At 47.9% G+C, this 20,017-nt stretch overlaps 1 protein-coding gene across 8 annotated transcripts in view; it reads right to left on the bottom strand.

Annotated features, from left to right (window-relative positions):
• LOC134481608 (uncharacterized) overlaps positions 1–20,017 on the bottom strand; it is a 45,308-nt gene that overhangs the window by 17,905 nt on the left and 7,386 nt on the right. Inside the window, exons 2-6 of one of the 8 annotated variants that reach the window (XM_087582036.1) lie at positions 17,914–18,076; positions 17,404–17,467; positions 14,039–14,138; positions 13,212–13,355; positions 10,890–11,510 (exon numbers count right to left, since the gene is read on the bottom strand). The exons of 3 other annotated variants lie outside the window; for them this stretch is intronic. In XM_087582036.1, the coding sequence (XP_087438162.1) occupies positions 11,170–11,510; positions 13,212–13,355; positions 14,039–14,138; positions 17,404–17,467; positions 17,914–17,918 (654 nt within the window). In that variant the 5' untranslated portion in view covers positions 17,919–18,076 and the 3' untranslated portion in view covers positions 10,890–11,169. Of the gene's footprint in view, positions 1–579; positions 723–9,823; positions 11,511–13,211; positions 13,356–14,038; positions 14,139–15,825; positions 17,244–17,403; positions 17,468–17,913; positions 18,370–20,017 lie in introns of those variants that run through there. 4 more of the 8 variants (XR_015636384.1, XR_015636386.1, XR_015636389.1 and 1 more) reach the window with 4 other exon arrangements.

A 20,017-nucleotide genomic window follows, 5' to 3' on the forward strand; every position in this document is an offset into this window, starting at 1 on the left:
TACATAGGGCTGAGGGGAGAGCAACTGGAAGTCGCTGGTCGGGGGTGGGAGTGAGAGATGGAAAAGCACTCAGGAAGAGGTTCTACTGCTCAAGCCAAAGGACTCCAGCTAGGAAGTCCTCATTCCTGAGAAGACCTTGTCCACAGTGTTCAATCTCACACTGCCAGTCATTGTTGCTGGGTTGGGGAACTTGATACTAGAGACTCAGGATTTGTACCAGAAGTCGTGAATACACAGGCTTCTGTTCTGGGAGAACACATGTAAAATCCCTTCTGAGCTTTTCAAAGACACCTGCTTCTGAGACTTCTGAAACATCACCCTCTGGAAGTCAGACTCAGCCGGGCGAGGGGCTGAGTCACATGTCCCTCAAGCACAGGGTGTTGTATAGTGTTTGGTTTACTGCGGCTATTCTAGGCCTGTTGGAGGCAGACACAGAAACTCTGAACCCGAAGGTAAGTAAAGAGCCAGAAGTAGACGTGGTACAATAGGACAAAGAAGCCACGAGCAAACCAATCTCTAAGAGGGCAGCTGGGCAAATGCCCTAAAGCAGGCCCACACCTGGTAGATCACAAGACTCACCCGAGAGCTTGTATCGCTTAGACCCTCTGAGTCACCCTCTTCCAGGCTGGCACCTGGGGATCTGCACCATTTTGTAAGCGCCCCAGGCATTTCTGTGTCTGCTCAGGTCTGTCCTTTCTGCATGAGGAAGCCTTCAATCTGAGCTTGAAGCAAAGTAAAGTAATTTGCACAATGTGACAACTGGCTGTCCTTTGTCAAGTCACCCTACAGCCCTTGGCCTTTTCTCTCACCCAAAGAAACCATGAGAGATGGCTATAAACAGGCACAGAAAGCACACCCCTTCCCCACGCATCAGGAGAAAGTGAGCCCCATCCCCACCCCCATCGTCGGAAGCTTTGGGAGTTAGAGGACGGGCTTCAGTATGCCTTGGTGGAATCCAGAGTTTGTACCCTGTTCTTCCCTATTCTGGTCTCTTCGGGATGAGTAACTGGCTATAGAGACTGACAGGAGGACTTCCCCCTTTGTCATGTGTCTCCCAGGATCAAAGGGCAAGGCAAAGATTAAAAAAGCCACTATGAACTTCCCCTCTAGCGACTCTCTGGCCCTTACACCTACTTTGCTCATTGTGTGATCTGGCCCAATCCTCTTGGTTTGAGAAGTACCTGTCTTATGCCTTTTCACCCTCACTGAGAGTCCAGGATGAATATGAGCAAACGGCCCTCAGCCCCGCCTTGCTTAAGCTGGTCCTGGGCACACTCAGCCTCTGTGAGAAGCCAGGGGCCTTCCTTACATGATTCTTAACAAAGGCACTGTGGGGGAGTTCACAGTTAGGGCAGAAAGACTTACGGAAGGTGAGTGACTGGAAACCCACAAATGGAGTTAGTTGGATGGTGCACACTTCCCACTGGCCAGGAGGACTAGATATTTTCTCCCAAGCTCAAGTATCTGACCCGGACCCACATTTTGGAGCTGAGACCTGAGTCTTCTGCCTTTCCTCAAAATGGGACTTAAAATCCAGTCACTGACAGAGATGAGCTCAGTCTCTGCCACTAAGAAGTCACTTCTCATCAGATCACATTTTATCCGATCAGTGCTACACGCTCACTATCAAGTAACATGGGCAGATAAAATAACGCTTTTGTCCAGGTGTATCCAACTGGGGCCCACGGGCTGCGTGTACCCCAGATGGTGATGATTGTGGCTCAGCATATTTGAGGGTGACATTATGTGGCAACAGCAAAAGGCTAAACGTGACTGCTCGTCTTTAGGACTGGGCACATGGGTCAACGGCAGTGTGCTTCCTTTGTGCTCACAGGCTCCTGGATTTGATCTCCAACGCTATAAATACATGAAGCCAAAATAAATAACGTTAGCTTCTTAAGTCAATGTGTCTCCCCGGAGGGAGTCATGGCGGACACGAATCCAGACAGAGAGCGGAACTGGTAAAAATATGTTCACACCGAAAAGGAAGTTAGTAACTCTTTGAGAGGCTTCTCCTAAATCCGTTTATTTTTCTTTCATTAAGTGGCTGGAACGGGGGACCGAGGTAAGAAGAGCGGGACTGGAGAAAGGCTCTGTTAAAGACAGAGCCAGCGCGAGTATCTCCACCTAGACCAAGTCCAGAAAACACAGGGTCCTGTTTACCCAACGGAATCTCCGGATCTACAATCCTTTTGGGGAACCCAGCTTTCACACAAAGAGTTGAAACTCCCTAGTGGTGGATGAGAGGTTACAACTGAGCCTCAAAGGGCTGGACCCGTGCCTGTCGCAGGAGAAGCCAAAGGAGATGAGAAGCTGCCATCCCCTGTGCTGAACCCTGCCCTCCCAGTTGCACCCTGGCTGTCCCAGTACAGAGATCTGTTTCACAAAAACCTGAAAACCTGCCAAAGCCATCACCATGCCGAGCAGGTGAGCGGAGGGGCCCCTGATTCCGAGCCTGGGAGACCCTGATTTATGTCAGCCATCCTGTGAGCAAAGCTGCCTTGTCAGACTGATCAATGGATAAAGGGAGTTGCTAAGTAGGGGCGCGGTTCCTCGTTTCACTTTTAGGGATTCTCGAAATGAAATATCACTAAACTCCATTTCAGGGCGCGACGACGTTAGCATAAAAGCACCTTTTTAATACTTTCTTGAAGCTGGCGAACAGGGAGGGGGAGGGACAAAAGTGAGGGGCTTTTCCCGTTGGTTCCCAGGGAAGATACATCCAACCAAGTAGCTCTGGTGTGATATGCTGCGCTGGGACGTTGTGAAGTTGCAGGGCCCTGACCTGCGTGGGGGAAAGACCAGACGCCATGGATACGTGGTTGCTTGCTCATTCTGGGACTGAGCTCAAAATGGCTGTGTAAATAACTCAGCCAGGGAGGCCTGCAGAGCAAAGCACTGGCAGTTACTGCTCTATGAAATATGCATTAATTACATTAAACATTCAGTCCGAGACTCAGCAGTGCGGCCCTCTTTGTCAGCTCTTATAGAGCGCAGGCAGAGAGGCCAGAATGCGACGGCAATGGCCTTCTGTAAAAGGCCCCTTTGCTGAATGTAGCACTCCGACCTTCTCCTCAGATGTTCCTTGTGTGGCTTGGGGGTCCCTGCCCAGAAGCACAGTTGCTAATGAGGCCAGAGCCCACAGCTCTCACTCCCTAGGATCCCCCACCTCTGCTCTGCCCCTCAGATGCTGCCCACCGTGCCTTGAATCTCAGCCGGGCATCTCTCATGTGTGTGGCTGCTCACAGAGGAGCTGGGTGTGAATGTGGAGGTTCAGCAGAGCCTAGTACCACAGCAGAAAAACAACCTCTCTCCAGGAAGAGAAGATGGGCCAGCTTAGATCATTGCCTGGTAAAGGCAAGGACTAGATGTGTTAACAACATGCCTTTGGAGGAAAGGTGGGATGGGGGTTGACACACACCCGATGAAGAGAAAGACATGTACGTACATGTACATGATCTGTTCACGGATTCACAAACAGAGAAAGACAGGTTCACACGAGATGGAAAAGGAAAGACCCACGAAAGATGGAAAGAGATGAACATGTGTTGAACATGTGTACACACAGAGAGATACACAAATTCACACATGTGACACGCCAATTTACTTTTCTATTGCTGTGATAAAATACCAGGACCAAGGCAACCTACAGAAGAACGTGTTTATTTGGGTTTATAGTTCTAGAGTTAGAGTCCATGAGGGTGGAGCAAAAGCACTAGACAGACAAACGATAGGAAAACAGCTGAAGCAAAAGTGGAGGCCTCACATCTTGAACTCAAGCATGAAGCAGAGGAGGTGAACTAGGAACCACTCAGGTCTTTTATCTCTCATAGCTGGCTCCCAATTCCTCTAATGAAGCCATCTCTCCTAAGCCTCTCCAAACATCGCCAAACAACCGGGAGTCAAGAATTCCAATGCCTGAGATTAGAGATAGATAAATAGGTAGATGGATGGATGGATGGATGGATGGATGGGTGGTTGGGTGGTTGGGCGGGTGAGTGGGTGGGTGGATGGATGGATGGATGGATGGGCAGGTAGATGGATACTTATACAATGTAAGAGGGAGGCTCACACACACATATACATGCACAGTCCCATATAACAAAGAGACATAGAGGTTCACATAAGAGAGACAGCCAAAGAGACTCACACAAGATGTTTCTGTATACACAAATATGCATAAACAGATTTACACACTGAGAGAAAGACAGAGGCAGAGAATTTCACATAAGATGGGAAGTAACTCATAATAGACCCACAGCGCCCGCATGTGTGCGCACACAGACAGACAGACACACACAGAGACAGACAGACAGACATACACAAACACAGTGGAGAGGGGAGAAGGGGCAATATGCATATGTCTGAGCCCTTTGGTGGGGCATTCCCTTGGTCTTCTAACTTCTACAAGACCAAGCAGAGCAGCAGAGGCACTCTGGACCCTTGTGTCACCTGCCAAGGAGGGCTGTGTGGTTTCCCTCCCCATAGACTGCCTGCTGTGGCAGAATCAGATCACCTGCTCCCTGAACCTGCATCCTTCTGCTTTTGATGACACGATTCCAGCCACAGTGCAGAGGTCTCAGAGGACAGAAGGATGCCAGTTGGAACACAAAAGTGCCATGTCCCTGGTTGCATATCTGATCATGTAGTCACTGTTTGGAAAGGACAGCTCTTCCCCATGCCTTCTGTATGAGTCCTTCAGTGCTCTCACGAGTAATCTCGTCGTCTTCAAACCGTTCTGTAAATTTGCACATTACCTTCCTTCTTCCAGTAAGCTTGTAATAAACATCTTTATGCCCCCTTCTGCAGCAAATCGTTTGTTCATCTTCGGTCTAGGGAAGGCCCAAGCGGCTCACAGCCCACAGCGGAAGATGGTAATCACACAGGTGCTGCTGCAGTGGAGGGTGTGTGAGCCAGTCCCATCAGATTTGCAGAAACTGTTGATGGGGCAGTGGGGTGTCAGAGACGGGGGACTAGGAAAACTGAAGCTGAGCTCAGAAGTCCTGGTGGCTTCTTGGTGAGAGGCCACAGCGCTTGTGCTCCAAGGACTGATTGCAGCCGCAGGAGATGGGTCCCTCGATACATTCTATCATTTAAAGAAAAAAAGATACTTTTTTCTTAGTGTAATCATTTTGGATTATTTGGGGGGTCCTATAGTTGAGTCCTTCATTTTGGTATATAAATCTCCAGACTTCATATAGAAATCAAGGGGTTTTAAAAAAAAGTTGAACTTATAATTTGTAATACTGTGTGTGTGTGTGTGTGTGTGTGTGTGCGCGCGCGCGCGCGCGTGCAGTGTGTGTGTGTGTGCAGTGTGTGTGTGTGCAGTGTGTGTGTGCAGTGTGTGTGTGAATTAGATAATATATATATATATATACATACACCTTCATTTATTCGACCCATCCATTATTGAACGTCTAGACAATTTCTCAGCTGAACACACAGACAGCATAGCTACAGAGCATAGCATCCTTGAAGCCGCATCCTCGCACAGCGTCCCAGCACACACAACGTTTTGCATCCCTGGGACTGAGTGCAAACATGGTTTAAGGCATCTGATACATGTTAGCGTTTACCCATCCAAGTGTACTGAATGAAGGGCTCTCCTCTCCGTTCTGTAGCCAATATATGTTTTATGCCGTTGCGGCATCTGAAGTCCCCAAGGGGCGTTTCTGTAAACGAGCGCCAACTTCCACGATCACCAAGCACACAAAAGCAGGAGGAGTAAGTCGAGGGGGACACGAAGTGAGGGAAACTAGCAAGCAGCCGGCTCCTGCAGCAGCGAGATGCTTATCGTCTCAGTAAGCTCCTGCAGTCAGAGTTACAGCCACTGTGTCTTCATAAAGGTGCGGAACAGCAGCCACTCACCTGGCCACCCTCAGAAGCAAAGCTTCCCTGTGCTGTGGAGAGAGGCACGGGAGTGGGTCCCTAGAGAGAAGGTCCCTCTCTCTGCATCTGTGATGCTCTGCATCTGATGCTGTGATCAGGTGAGACCCACGAGGGACAGCTGAGTGATTTCTTTCTCCAGAGTTTCCAGGGCTTGCCCCTATATTTATTGTTCAACCATGACATGAGCAAAGGAATGACGTTTGCTAGTCTCCCTTTCTTGGGGCAAGCTTTAGAAGTGGCAAAACCAAGGTTTCCGGGGAGGTGTGGTAATCGACTTATTTGAAAGTTCAACAACATGTCCGAAAGAAGAGGGGTGTGGGGAAATGCAGCTGAGGCCAGGGACCTGAAAGCAAGAATAAAGTTGGCCAACAGTCAGAGACTTCAGCCTCATCCACACGAACATTTCCTTCCAGACAGATGCAGTTTCAAACTTAAATACACAGTCGGGGAGGCGAGACCTCTGCTTTCAGGGTTGGAATGTGGAAGGAGCCCCACGGCTTTTGGGTAGTCTCTGACAGAAAGATGGCTCTGCAGTCTAGCTGCAGGACTCAGAGGCTGGGTGGATCTATGAACAGCAACTATGACCCAAGGTTGTAACAGAAGCAGGTTTCACCAATCCTCAACTATTGGTGCAGCAGCACCAATCCCCCCACCCTACTGTGCGCACCGGGAAAAGGAAGTTGCCGCTCTGCAGTTTGCCGTTTGGGAGCCTCATATTTTCAGCCATGACTCTTTTTCTACGGATCCAGGGTCAGGGGCCAGGGGTCAGGAGCCAGAGGTCAGGGGCCAAGGAGATGATTTGGTTGTTAAAGTGCTTTCCAACAAGCATGAAGACAAGCAAAATGGCATGCACCTGTAACCCCAGCACTGGGGACGCAGGGACAGCTGGATCCCCAGGGTCTAACACTGTTCAGCCCCCTGACACTGCACACAGTGGGTGAGCACCTGCTGATTCTGCACAGCGAGCGCCCAGCACATTAATACTTTCTCTTTACTTTCTTTCCCTTTTTGCCTTGATTTTGTTGTTGTTGTTGTTGTTGTTGTGTTTTGTTTTGTTTTAGATTGATTTATTTTATTGTACGTCTGAGTGCCTTATGTGAGCATGTGTACCATATGCATGCCCAATACCGTGTGTGGTATTGGATCTTTTGGAACTGGAATTAGAGACGAGGCAAGCTGCCATGTGGGTGCTGGGAACCAAGCGCTGGTCTTCTGCACAAGCAACCAGTGACCCTAAACAGTGAGTCCTCTCTCCAGCCCAATGCCACTGTTCCTTCTAAATGACCTTGTTCCTCTAAATGGAAATTTTGGAGCTGGAACCATATTGCACTGCCCTGTGCAGACCTTGGGGAAGGGACCACGTGAACTCATGACGCTCCCTCCCACTTCTGCACATGGAAGCTCACATTGTTTACATTCTCTAAGGATAATTGCAGTTAATTCAGAACCTCTCATCCCTCTTCCCTATCACTACAAATGAGTTAACTGCCTGAGCCCCCACCCTGCACATGGGTATCCATTTCAAAATGAACTCACTTCCTGAAGAGAAGACGGCTCCAGAGGCTCGCTGTAGCCACCTACATGTAGGAGCCCAAAGGTAACATTGAACCTGTGACCTCAGATAGCTCAGAGAACACCAAAGATCGCTGCAACTGTGATAGCTTGTTCTGAAGGCCAAGACTCACCCCCTGTGGAGGGCAGACAGCAGATTTCCCATGAGAAACTTTCCTGGTGTCTGGATTCCTCTGCAGCCTGACCTTAAAGAAGTGAGATAAAGGCTGGACGGGGGAGGCGTTATCAGGTGGGAACTTGGGGTGAAGGAGATAGCTTGTCTGAGGAGGATAAATTACTTCCCCATTCCTATCATGTGTCTTTAATACTTTACGGATCCAAAGGTGTTCCTTTTTGGCTGACTTTGGGAGCGATCTGCATTTACAGGAGCATAGGCATGCATCTCTATTTATAACTGGTGGAATAAATGTTAAATGACCTGCACTATTACAAATTGGAACTTGAACACTTACGTCAAAGATGAATTCAGAGCTTCTAAATAGAAAAATACTGAAAAGGACAAAGTCATTTGTTTGTATTTGAGTTCAAAGGTCACAGCAACTTTCTTTTTGGTCAGTGACGATGCAGCGTAGCATGTGGCTGTGCTTCTCTTCCCAAGAGAATATGCCTTGGAACCCAGAGTTACAGAAGACAGGGCAAGAAGAGATGGATAGCTTGGATCTCTGCCTTCTTCACTGGGAAGGTTTCTGGAGGATGGACTGTCAGACAGCAAGGGATGTCTGGTTCCTAACTTAGCCTACCAAACCACAGGGCTTAGTTTCAAAGAACATGAACGGCTACCCCAAGTTCACCCTAGCTCTGCCTTCCTCTCCATAAAAAGCCAGCCGAGGGGCTGGGAAGGTGGCTCAGTCAGTGACGTGCTTGTAGCACAAGCATGAGGAGTGGGTTTGGATTCCCAGCATCCCTAAGAAAAGCCAAGTGTGGTGGCAGGCACCTGTATCCCTCGCACTGGGGAAGCAGAGACAGGCAGATCCCTGAGCATTGCTGGCCAGCCCGTCCTGCCGGATTAACAAGCACCGGGTTTGGTGGTCCGGTGAGAGGCCCTGCCAAAGAATAAGACTGAGAGAAATAGAGGAAGATATCCGATATCAATCTCTGACTACCATACCTACATCCACACATATGCACATACCCATACACACATATGCATACACACATCCTCACATATGCACATATGCATACACATGCATACACACATCCGCACATATGCACATACCCATACACACACATACACACATATGCATACACACATCCGCACATATGCACATACCCATACACACACATACACACATAGGCATACACACGCCCGCACATATGCACATACCCATACACACACATACACACATAGGCATACACACATCCGCACATATGCACATATGCATACACACGCACACACACATAGGCATACACACATCCGCACATATGCACATATGCATACACACGCGCACACACATATGCATACACACATCCGCACATATGCACATATGCATACACACGCGCACACACATATGCATACACACATCCGCACATATGCACATATGCATACACACGCGCACACACACATATGCATACACACATCTGCACATATGCACATATGCATACACACGCACACACACATACACACATGCACACATACACACATATGCACATACAAACACACACATCACATGCATCTCTCTCTTTCTCACACACACATACACACCATACCACGTACACACATCACACAAACACACATCACACCATACCACGTACACACATCACACCATACCACACCATACACATATCACATATACACACCACACAAATACACACATGCACATCACAACACAGCATACCACACACATACCAAACCATACCATACACACATCACACATACTCACACCATCCCATATACACACATCAAACCACACAGTTATCACACACCCATACACACACACCATGCACAATACACATCCACACACACTACACACATATCACACATACCACACACACAATACACAACGTGCACACCATATATATATACATATATATACACATATATACATATATACCACATACATGACACATACCCTATACCTCATATTCACCATACATATAGCACACACACACACACACACACACACACACACACACACACCCCAGCTTTGACTATAGATATATGCTCTCTAATGTATAGGGTGGCCAGGACCATGAGTCGACTTTAAGGCAGTGGCAAGAGTGAGGAGGGAGACAGCAGATTAGAAGAAGGGAAATCCTAGGGCTGCTTCCCTGTTGCCTTCGCCAACGCCCCTCAGTTCCCTGTCAGAGATCTCAGCTAGTCACCTGACGTCATGCCTCCACCCCTGAATGTGCAATCCAGAATAATGTTTGACTCTTTTATTGCACCATAACCTGATGAGAAAGACACTGAAACTTTATCTGCCCTGTACCGGATTCATCCTCCTCAAGTCAGCAGCCTGTGACCACGAAGAATTTGTCCCCAGCCTCGTTAGCTAATTTGTCACTGTGTCTCATCATCCACCTTGCCCTTCCTCTGCCACCTCAGCTGCCTTCAGTGCCCACACATGTGGCATCTCTCAATCTGTGGGAAAGAGCTGGCCCCTGACTCCAAGGAGCCCCATAGAGCACACCTTCAGAATCAGCAACCTGGTCATCCCCAGCCTCACCTCATGCGATAGAAGGGACCCCCAGAACCACTTCCTAACCAAGCTGGGCCACTGGTTTAAGAGGCTGGCTCCTATGCAGCCTTCTAAAGACAAAACGTCGACCACTCCCGTAAGCACTACCGTCGCTTCCTTCCCAAAGGTGGGGGCTTGATTGTTGCATTTTCAGGATGACTTCGAGTAAATTTGAGTTCCCAGTCCTCTGTAGGCCTCCCAAAGCCGCAGAGCGCCTGCACATCGGCAGCCTTCTGATAGATAAAGTGGGCAAAGGAAATAGGTAGGAAGAAGAGAACAGCCGAGAAGGAAGCCGCAACCCCTGGAGACAGCGGTGACGGCCGTCCTGGCATCCATCCCCACCCACCCCAACCAGACCTTCTCTGTTCACATTCTCCTGCCCTAAATTTGCAGCAATCCAGGTGTTGTTTGCAATGTTGTACCTTTGAACCAAGTTCTCTGATATTTTGTTCTCTGATATTTTCATCCCCGAGTCTCTCGGGATGGCGCTATCCTGTTGGCCTCCTTGACCTTCCGCATTTCCTTGGCTTCCCCTAGGAAAAGTAAGTCCGTTTCTGACATTTGTCATTGCCTACCTTGCTATCTTCCTGACAGTTCCAGCACACATACAAATTGTACATTTTTTTTCACCACCTCCACCTCATTTTTCAACAAATTACCTTTCTCTCGTCTTAGTCATCCGAGCGTCTCCTTCAGTGACCCATGGTACCTGCACACTTGAGAATTCCCTGAAGTTATCTGAACCTCGGCTCCAGACTCCTCTTTATTTTCCCAACTTCGCCTCCCTTATCTCTTTTACGCTCTCCATACTTTGTCCTGTAATCTCCCAGCTGTGCCTGGTGCTTAATGCCTGATACACGTGTCCCTCTGCATTGTGAATTCCCTCATTGCCAGGGATGTATGCCGGATGACCCCAGGGTTTATGTTAATTTATGGTTTGAATACTTTTCATTTCCACCCATGGTCTTCATTTCTTCCCTGACTTCAGCCTGAGAGGCTCCTCCTGGCTCCTCTAATGCTCTCCAGACGCTCACTGTGTCTTCACGCCATGGAGGAGTGACAACGAATGCGGCTTTGATTCTTCACTCAGGCCCAGAGAAGCGAGTGATGACCTCTCCCCAGAAAGCCTTGCCGAGGAGGAAGTGACCCTTGTGAGTGGCGGGAAGGAACCTCTCTTCCAGTGTCTTATCTGACCATATGCTGCAGGAAACACAAGGCAAACGCAGAAAACAGCTCCTCTCGGCTGGGCTCTCCCCAGCTCTGCTGAGTCCATGCTGTCAGAATGGACCTGGCCCCAGAGTCGGGGCCACTGAGCCTCACCCTGGCCATGTTCTTCTCCCTTCTCCCCAGGCTGCTCCTTGGTGTTCACATCTGTAAAAGGGAAGCTCATCATGAAGGCCCTTGCCTGGGACCCCAAATGGTTCACTGTGACAATATTCTCTCTGCTGCTGTTATCATCGGGACACCTGGACTATCCACAGTCACCCCTGTCCCATCCACAGCCCCCCTCACCCCCGTCCCACCTCGTTCTTTTCATCTACTTTAGAGGGTCTGTTTCTTCCCCCTTCCTTCTGCTCTGGGGCAATCATGCTGTCACTAAGCAAGGTGCCTCTCTAGTCTTCCAAGGGTGATTTAGGGTCCTGCCACCATTCACTTGGGTGTGCAGATGGCTGGGGAACATTGCGGGACAGTGGGAGAGAGCCACGTGTCACTCTGTGACCTTGAACCTGTCACTTTGAGTCCCTCTGCTTCACTGGAAGAAAGGACCCAAAGTCAGGTTTGGGGATGACTAAACAATGACACTCACAGAGGATTATTAGGTTAATAGTTTACACAAAGAGAGTCAGCATTTGTAGTTTATAAATTTAAAAGGGTTTTTAAGATGTGCTTTTAATCATGTGTATGTGCCTGTGTCTGGGTGTGTGCTTGTATGTATGAGCACACAGGGCCATGGAGGCCAGAGGTATTGGATCCCTTGGAACTGGAGTTATAGGCAGTGGTGAGTCATCTAACATGGGTGCTGGGAATCTAAGTAGAGTCTTATGGAAGAGCAGTTCGTACTTTTAACTACCGAGCCATCTCACCAGGCCCAAGTCTCCAAACCTTAAACAACAACAACAAAAAAAACCCCCAAAATATTAGACTCTATAATTGGACTTAAAAACCAAACAGTGAATTAAAGGGTTTAGAGCAGTGGCTCTCAACCTGTGGGTTGTGACCCTGTGAAGGTCAAATAACACCATCACAGGGGTAGCATATCAGATAGCCTGCATTTTAGACATTTACAATTTATAACCATAGAAAAATTACAGTTATGAAGTAACAGTGAAAACATTTATGGTGGGGGTCACCACTATATGAGGAACTTATTAAAGGGTCACGCATTGGGAAGGTTGAGAACCACTGGTTTACAGGACGGAGGGTCGTGTCTAGTTTCCCTACAACCACCAGAGGTGCAGAGGCTTCTGCGCCCTAGAAACACACACCCAGGTCTAATGTGGAACTAGGATCTCGAGGTTCTGACCAGCTATATTATTTTGTATCAAAACCTCAGTTTCCATAGAAATGTTGGTATTTTTTTTAATCTTGAGTGTAATAACTAAGAAATGTTTCAGAGCAATCCCTCTGAAGTGGGGGTTTTCGACCAGAAAAAGCGTATGATCTTGGAGACCCTTTCTTCTCGGTTATAAATACAACTTGTAACCAACCATGAGGTGACCTAGTTTTAGATTTCTCTCTGCCACTAGTATGTGATGTGTAGCTTCTCTGGCACATAATACTTGGCCAACTCACACAATCCAGCAAGCCTCAGATCTTCCTCACAGGTAAGGGGGCAATGGGTAAGAGAAGCTCTGTCACGTAATAGTATGCTTCAAGGTCAGGATTCCACACCCCAGTGCACTCGGGGGAACTGTCTCAGCGGCTGTTAGAGCAAGTGATCAGACCTAGATTTCAGGGATACCTCAACACCTCCTGGGGGCTTGGAAGGCAAATCACCCAGCCCAGCCAAACTGGAACATGTGGACAGTTGGAGATTTTGCCCCATGAGAAGCAACCCTTTGAGGGGCTCACCTGTAACTTCCTCTAAACAAAAACCAGCTTTCCACAGAGCAGATGTATACCACCATGAACGCACCTCTGCTTCTAAGAACCCTGCTCTTGCAGTCACGACATTGGCAGGTCTGGATTCATGCTGGCTAATTTGGAGGGGCGGGGCTGCCATTTAAGGAAATAAAAATGACTTTACTCTGAGACAGCATCAAAGACGAACACGTTTGCAAGACCCGTGGTCATCAGAAATATTACACATAAATCTTTAATCCCCTCATGCCACCCAGAGCCTCTCCACAAACATCTGGGTGAGGGGGTAACATCCAATCTGCAGAGCTCTGAGACGGTCCCACAACCCGCCCACCCTTGCCACAATGCTTGGATGAAAATAGTAAATACTCCCAGTACTTAAGGCTGGATTTGGATTTTTATTTCATTTTAGTAAAAAGGTGGGAGGATTCAAGGTCAGCTCCTTCACTGGAAGGCCACACTGGGCATGAACATAGTGTATCCTTTCTGAACTCTGTGCTCCCTGTTGCCCTGTTATTGGAAAAGCTATTTGACAAGTCGAGTGCCCAGAGGCTCAAACATCTGTCTTAAAGAAAGGACTGGACATCAGACTTTCACGGGATGATCAAAAGTCGCTCTCCCTTTCCCTGGCTAAATGGGAACAGGGCAGGAGGTCTGACAGGGACAGAAATATGTCTGTGAGTGACGTGAGAAGGAAAAAATAGCTGGAGCTGTCAGAGGCTTAACCTTAGAGTCAGCTTGGCCTCATGAAGAAAGCCCTCAGTCAAGAGTCGCAGGTAGCCTGTGGTCGGGAACTGGATGTACCTCGGTTTACCCACCTGTAACTATATTCTTCCTCACTTTGGAATTAGTTGGCAATAAAGTCATGGCCTCTGGGGTGTGACATTGAGACACTGCCTGTGCTGGGACATTAGTTTTCTGCAAGAGAAGGTACTTAAGGGTTCTGGACACCCATTCTGTGATTTAAATTTGACCAAAAAATAACAACCAACCAACCACAAATGAACAAACAAACACCACGCAACAGAATGTTTCAAAAATGCAGAGTATAACTTATCACCAGCCTAAGGAAGCCAAGCCTGAAAATAAATGGAAACCATGATTGTGATTCGGTTTTGTCCAGTATGAGAGAAAGCCACGGTTCCAACAAAGATTAATTAATTAATTAATCAATCAATTAAAATAAATAAATAAGAAAAAGAATTAAAAACCCTGGGGTTCCTGCCCCTCAGAGTGTATAACCAGGGGATATCAGATGCTACCCTATGACCCTACGTACAGGGACCTCTCTCGAGACTGTACCTGGAGAACCAAATAAGGAGTGAACAGAGGAGGAAAACGCCAACACATGACTGTGACACATTTATTATTTACAAGTGTACTCATTCATTTTCTGTGTGATATGATTGGGAGAAGGACAGCTCTGTGGAGTGGATTCTCTCCTCTCACCTTCTCACGGGTTCTTCTGGGGGTCAACCTCAGGTCCACGTGGCTGTGTAACACGTACCGTTACCTGCTTAGCCATCGAGCCCGCCCGCTTGTGAATTTACTTACACTAAGCGAGTGTGAGCTCAGAAGCAACAACAGAAGATTAAAACTGCCCGTAGTTTTTAACTACATGGGTTCTGAAATCGTGGGGTGCACCACATGTTACAGAATACACAGTTGTATAATGTGCTGGCACCCCGATGGGGGCTCCCTGAAGACACCTCATTTGTTAGTCATTCCTCCTGGGCAAACTGACGGATAAATGCTACATTCCAGACATCCATAGTGCCTAGTCTCTTTACCTGCGAAGTGGGAACACTAGCTATTACCCCTTACTTGAGCAGACTGAAGGAGGTGACTTGGAAGGCCCACAGATACAGCCGTAGTGGCCAGAGGAGAGCTGTTAGGATTGTCCATTATTGATCCATCTATCAGACATTGTCAACAAATTACACACAAAATATTTAATTAGCATCAATGTTTATAAGTCGGGAATATAAAATTAGCATGAGTGCTAATTTATGCCAACGCTTAGCATAAATTAAAATTGAATAATTATCATAATTACTCTAGAGGAATAATAGATTGCAATAAGAATAAATGGTAACCAGGTATGGCCCCACATGTCTGTAAGTCCAGCTACTTGGGAGTATGATACAGAAAGAGGGTTACCGTGAGTTTGAGGCTGCATAATAAGTTATAGGCCAACTTGGGCAGCTTAGAGAGACTCTGTCCTCAAACTAACACATATACACTATATATAAAGACAAAACATATATATATACACATATATATATATATATATCATGCACACACACATACACACACACACACACACACAAACACACACACACATTCTTAGCATATACACAAGGCCTTAAATTTCATCCCCAGCATTTGAAAGGGAAGGACAAATATGAGGTAGCACAGGGAGAATCTAGAGGCTTCTCTAAGAAGTGCAGGCATGTGTAAGACTCCAAACACTTGTGGAGAGTTCCAGAAGGTCCTGCCCAATCCACAGTGGGAAGGTGTGAGGCCCAAAGGCAGCCAACAAAGCAATGCATTTGCTGTTTCCTTCCCTGGGCATTTGGTTGAAAGAACAGAATGTCCTTAATCTCAAAGCCTGAAAGGTTTATTAAAGGATAAGGAAAGTCATCAGAGAAGCAGGACCAAGGAGCAGAAAGTCCCCCACCTTCAGGACAGGACAGCTGAGTCCTGGGTCTCCCTCATCAGCTTCCCTACCAGTGCAAGCTTGGATAAGGTTCTCAACTTCTCTAAATCTGGTGCTTGCTATCTGAGAATCAAAATGTGTCATGGTTAGGGTTATTATGAGCAAAACATGATATTCAACAACCAGAAATCTCACTGATGGTGCGGGATCTGGTGTGTGCCAGTTTTAGGTCTGGTCCTACATAATGTAATGTACTTAAAGAGGCTGAGAGTATGTCCGGTCAGTGATATTAGGATGCAGGCTGCCCTTTCTCTCCCCCATGGGATTTCTGGGGTCTGTCTCCTCTTAAGCCCCATTGCAGGAGACCAGCTCAGCTCCACACACCAGTCACTGGCTACCTAGTGGGGCTACACCTGGTTGGTTAGCCTGCCCAGCTCCCCCGAGATGCTGCAGTTGAATACACAGGCCAGAGAGTGAGGGGAAGTGTACTTGGAATCAGAAATGTTAGAGGCCGGTTCTCCCCTCCCTGGGGGTCTTCTCTTGGCTTACCCTGCCAGAAAGGATATCACCTAGGACCTCCAGCTTGAGAATTGCAGCCAGTCCTTTCTCTCCCATCTACTGGGTTGGTTTTTCCACCCCCCCTCTCTTTCTGTTTTTTTAACATGCAAGTTGCCATGAAAATTTTGCTAATGAAATATTTGCTCAGAAGTCTGCTCTGGGCTGGGCTGATAACCTATCTGTGTTTGAGTTTGGCTGCCCATATTCTAAATAACCATCTTCTGTCTGTTTAGCTTATTGATTGGTTTGGCAAGAAAAGAAGCGTTGTCATCAGTGACCAAGGTCACACTAAACAGAACAGGGAGAAGGAGGAAAGAAGATGAGCCCATGGGTTCGGGAGGCAAGGGACACCTAAGCAAGTTTCCTCGAAGGGACAGATCAGCTCATCTAAACGGCCTCTCTCCCTTCCTCACTTTCAATTCCTCTTCAGCTGGCAAGAGACAGTGTTGGCAGAGGGGACCTGGATGGGGGCTTGAGAACAAATGTGTAAAGGTGAGAGGTGAGCAGATGGTGTCAACTAAGAGGAGGCTGCCTGGCCATGCCTGGGTGGACATGTTAGGAAGAAGAGCTAGGGCAGCTTGGCTCCATGCACTGCACTAAAAGGCTTTCTGATGTCTCTGCTGACAGCTCTGTTCACGTTGTAGATAGAGGAGGGACGGGGGTTCAATTAAGAAGAAAATCAGCGGGCAGGTGATCTCTCTGGCACGAATCACGGAATCATGGCCCCAGTCACTGTGGCCCACAGCAGGTGTGATTTACAGGGGCTGGAGGCTTGGCCTTCTGCTTTCTTCTGGTTCGTTCCTTGACTGTGTTTTTGAAGAATGACAACTACTGAGGCAGAGGATATGAGGGGGTGACAGATGGGCAATGTGGGGAGTGCCTGACTGAACAGAAAGAAGCCCAACCTGGGCTATATAGAATAGGTCCTGCTCTACCCCAATAGCTGTAGGACCAGGCTGAACTTACTTCTCTCCAGAGCTCAGTATCCACGTTTGGAAAAGAAAAATGATTCCATATGTACTCAGAGTGTCTGTAAGAGGAGAGAGGTTCCATCAAGCAATGGCCAGGGCCGCCGAGACACTGGAGAACACTGTTTTGGATCAAGGGTTTGCTAAAAGAGCACCCCAGTAAGTTTCCTCCCCCTCCCCACCTTCATGGGCAGCCCAAGCAGGGTGCTCACACACTCCATTCCCTGAACTCAGGCCACAAAGAGGTGCCAGGCACACTCAGCACGAGGGATGGAGGAGGGAGCCCGTGGTGACCATGCCTCATCTGACATGCTTGGGAACTACAGTGTTTTTGGATTTCAGACTTTTTGTTTTTCAGCGTTTGGAATATTTGCAGATATGTGATGTCTTGAGAACAGAACCCAAATATAAATGCAAAGTGCGCTCGTTTCATATGCACCTTACATACAGGAGTGGACGGTAATTTTCTGGTATTTGTAGCACACCTGTGTTGCTGACTGAGACTTACCCCATGACGTCATAAGTGGAGTTTTCCACCCTGACCACACTCTTGGTTCTGAGGAAGTTCCAGCATTTGGAGCACTTCACACTGTGGATTTGGGGACTAGAGATGCTCGAGGTGTACAGGTTAGACGCCCATGTTCTTGAGGAACTCCTTGCATTGTTCAAGTCTTTAAGAGAGACATGGAAAACACATCTGTCTGATCACAGATGATTCTGAACCTGGAGGACGTCAAGACATGGCGGCCATTTCTTCCTAGTAGAGCAAATTAGGTTCTGAGAAGATGCTCAGAGGTGAACGTAGCTTGCCAGGCGGGCACCAAGTACGCTCTGCTCAGTCCTCCTCTGCTGCAGAGCAGTGTGGGGTAGAGTGAACCATTGAAGCTGGTGAGAGGGAGGGACAGAGGGCTGAGGCGGGTGGCTGTGGACCTGGCTGCTTCTCTGGTAGGAATGTGGTGATCTGCTGTTTGTTGTACAAAAGACAAGACAATGTGGAAATCCCTTAGAAAAAAATTTGTTTTTAATTTGTTTGCGTGCATATGCATGTGCTCCACAGTGTGCATGTAGAGGTCAGACGATGACTTTCGGGACTCAGTTATAACCTTGCGCCCTGTTGAAGCAAGTTTTCTCTTGTTGCTGCTCAGCTCCAAGCTAATGGGCTTATAATCTCCCAGCTGATTCTTCTGTCTCTGCTCCCATCAGACCATGGGAATAGCTGGGATTACACACCTGAACCACTATATCTGTGCTTTAGTTGGGTGTCAGAGATCAAGCTCAGATTGTCAGGCTAGCATGGCACACGCTGGGCCACACTGTCCAGCCGGAACAGTACCACTCGCATGCTGTGTAAGAAGACGCAGTAGAGAAGCTGAATGCTTCTTGCCTCGTCTCTTGAACAGTCTAAGCCTTCGCTAAAGGCATTCTCAAAGCATTTCCCCGTTTTAAGGTTTACCACACAAATACAATTCCTGAGGTGCTTGGTGCTAGCAAGATGGCTCAGGGGTTAGGAACACTAACTACTCGTCCAGAGGACCCTAGTAAGAGTCTCAGTACCATACCAGGTACCTCACAACTGACTGTAACTCCAGTTCCAGGAGACCCACCAGCCTCTTCTGGCTTCAGGAATGATCCTCACATGCACAGTACACACACACACACACACACACACACACACACACACACACACACACACACACACTGAAATAATTTCTGCTTGCCTATGAAAAGGTAAAATAAAAACAAGTGCACTAAACTAAGAGTGCTTTTTCAAAACCCCAGCTGAACTTTGTCTCTCTAGCCACCGAAGCCACCATCTCCAGAGAATGACTGAGCTGCCTAGGAGACGGCTATCAGCCCGTCTCAGACCCAGACTGACATCATCAAGTGGGGCCTGACTTCTTGGCAGAGGCTGAGCAGCGGGCTGGGCCCTCACAGGGCTGATGTTGATAAGTCAGGGCTGCTGTTGACACATGAAGCTTCAGTGGCCCGACCAAACTGATCAAATAGAAACCCAATTTCTGAGCTGCAGGGTTGGGTGGGCTAACAAATTACATCGGAGGCTTTGCACGGAAGCCCTTAAGGAAGCAGAGCTGTTGGCCTGAACCTGTGTCTCTCTCCCCTCCTGTCTCTATCCGTCTTCCAAATCCATGACCTTACCCAGGACAGGTGATGATGGAGGTGACCCTAAGGATGACAGCAAGGGTCAGGATGGACCTTGTTGGTCCAGACACTCATCTATGTCATTCTTTTTTTTTTTTTTTTTTTTTCCGGATCTGGGGACCGAACCCAGGGCCTTGCGCTTCCTAGGCAAGTGCTCTACCACTGAGCTAAATCCCCAACCCCATCTATGTCATTCTTACAAAAGCCCCCAAAGTCACCGGGTGGTCACTCCTCTCTACAACAGGACCTTTGTGCTGTATTTACCACAGAATCTTTCGCCTGTAACGACTTTTATTTTCTGGCAACTCCTACTTGCCTAAAATACACCATGGTGCCCAGAGCTTTTGAAATAGATGAAAATATGCAAAAAACCTTGCTCTTGGCACCTGGGACTCGACTTCTTTTTGTGCTCAGTCGTCTCCAGCAAGTGAGAAGCATCTCAAGACCATTTT

This window comes from Rattus norvegicus, chromosome 13, assembly GCF_021556685.1.
Source record: "Rattus norvegicus strain SHRSP/BbbUtx chromosome 13, alternate assembly SHRSP_T2T, whole genome shotgun sequence".
Lineage (NCBI taxonomy): Eukaryota > Metazoa > Chordata > Mammalia > Rodentia > Muridae > Rattus > Rattus norvegicus.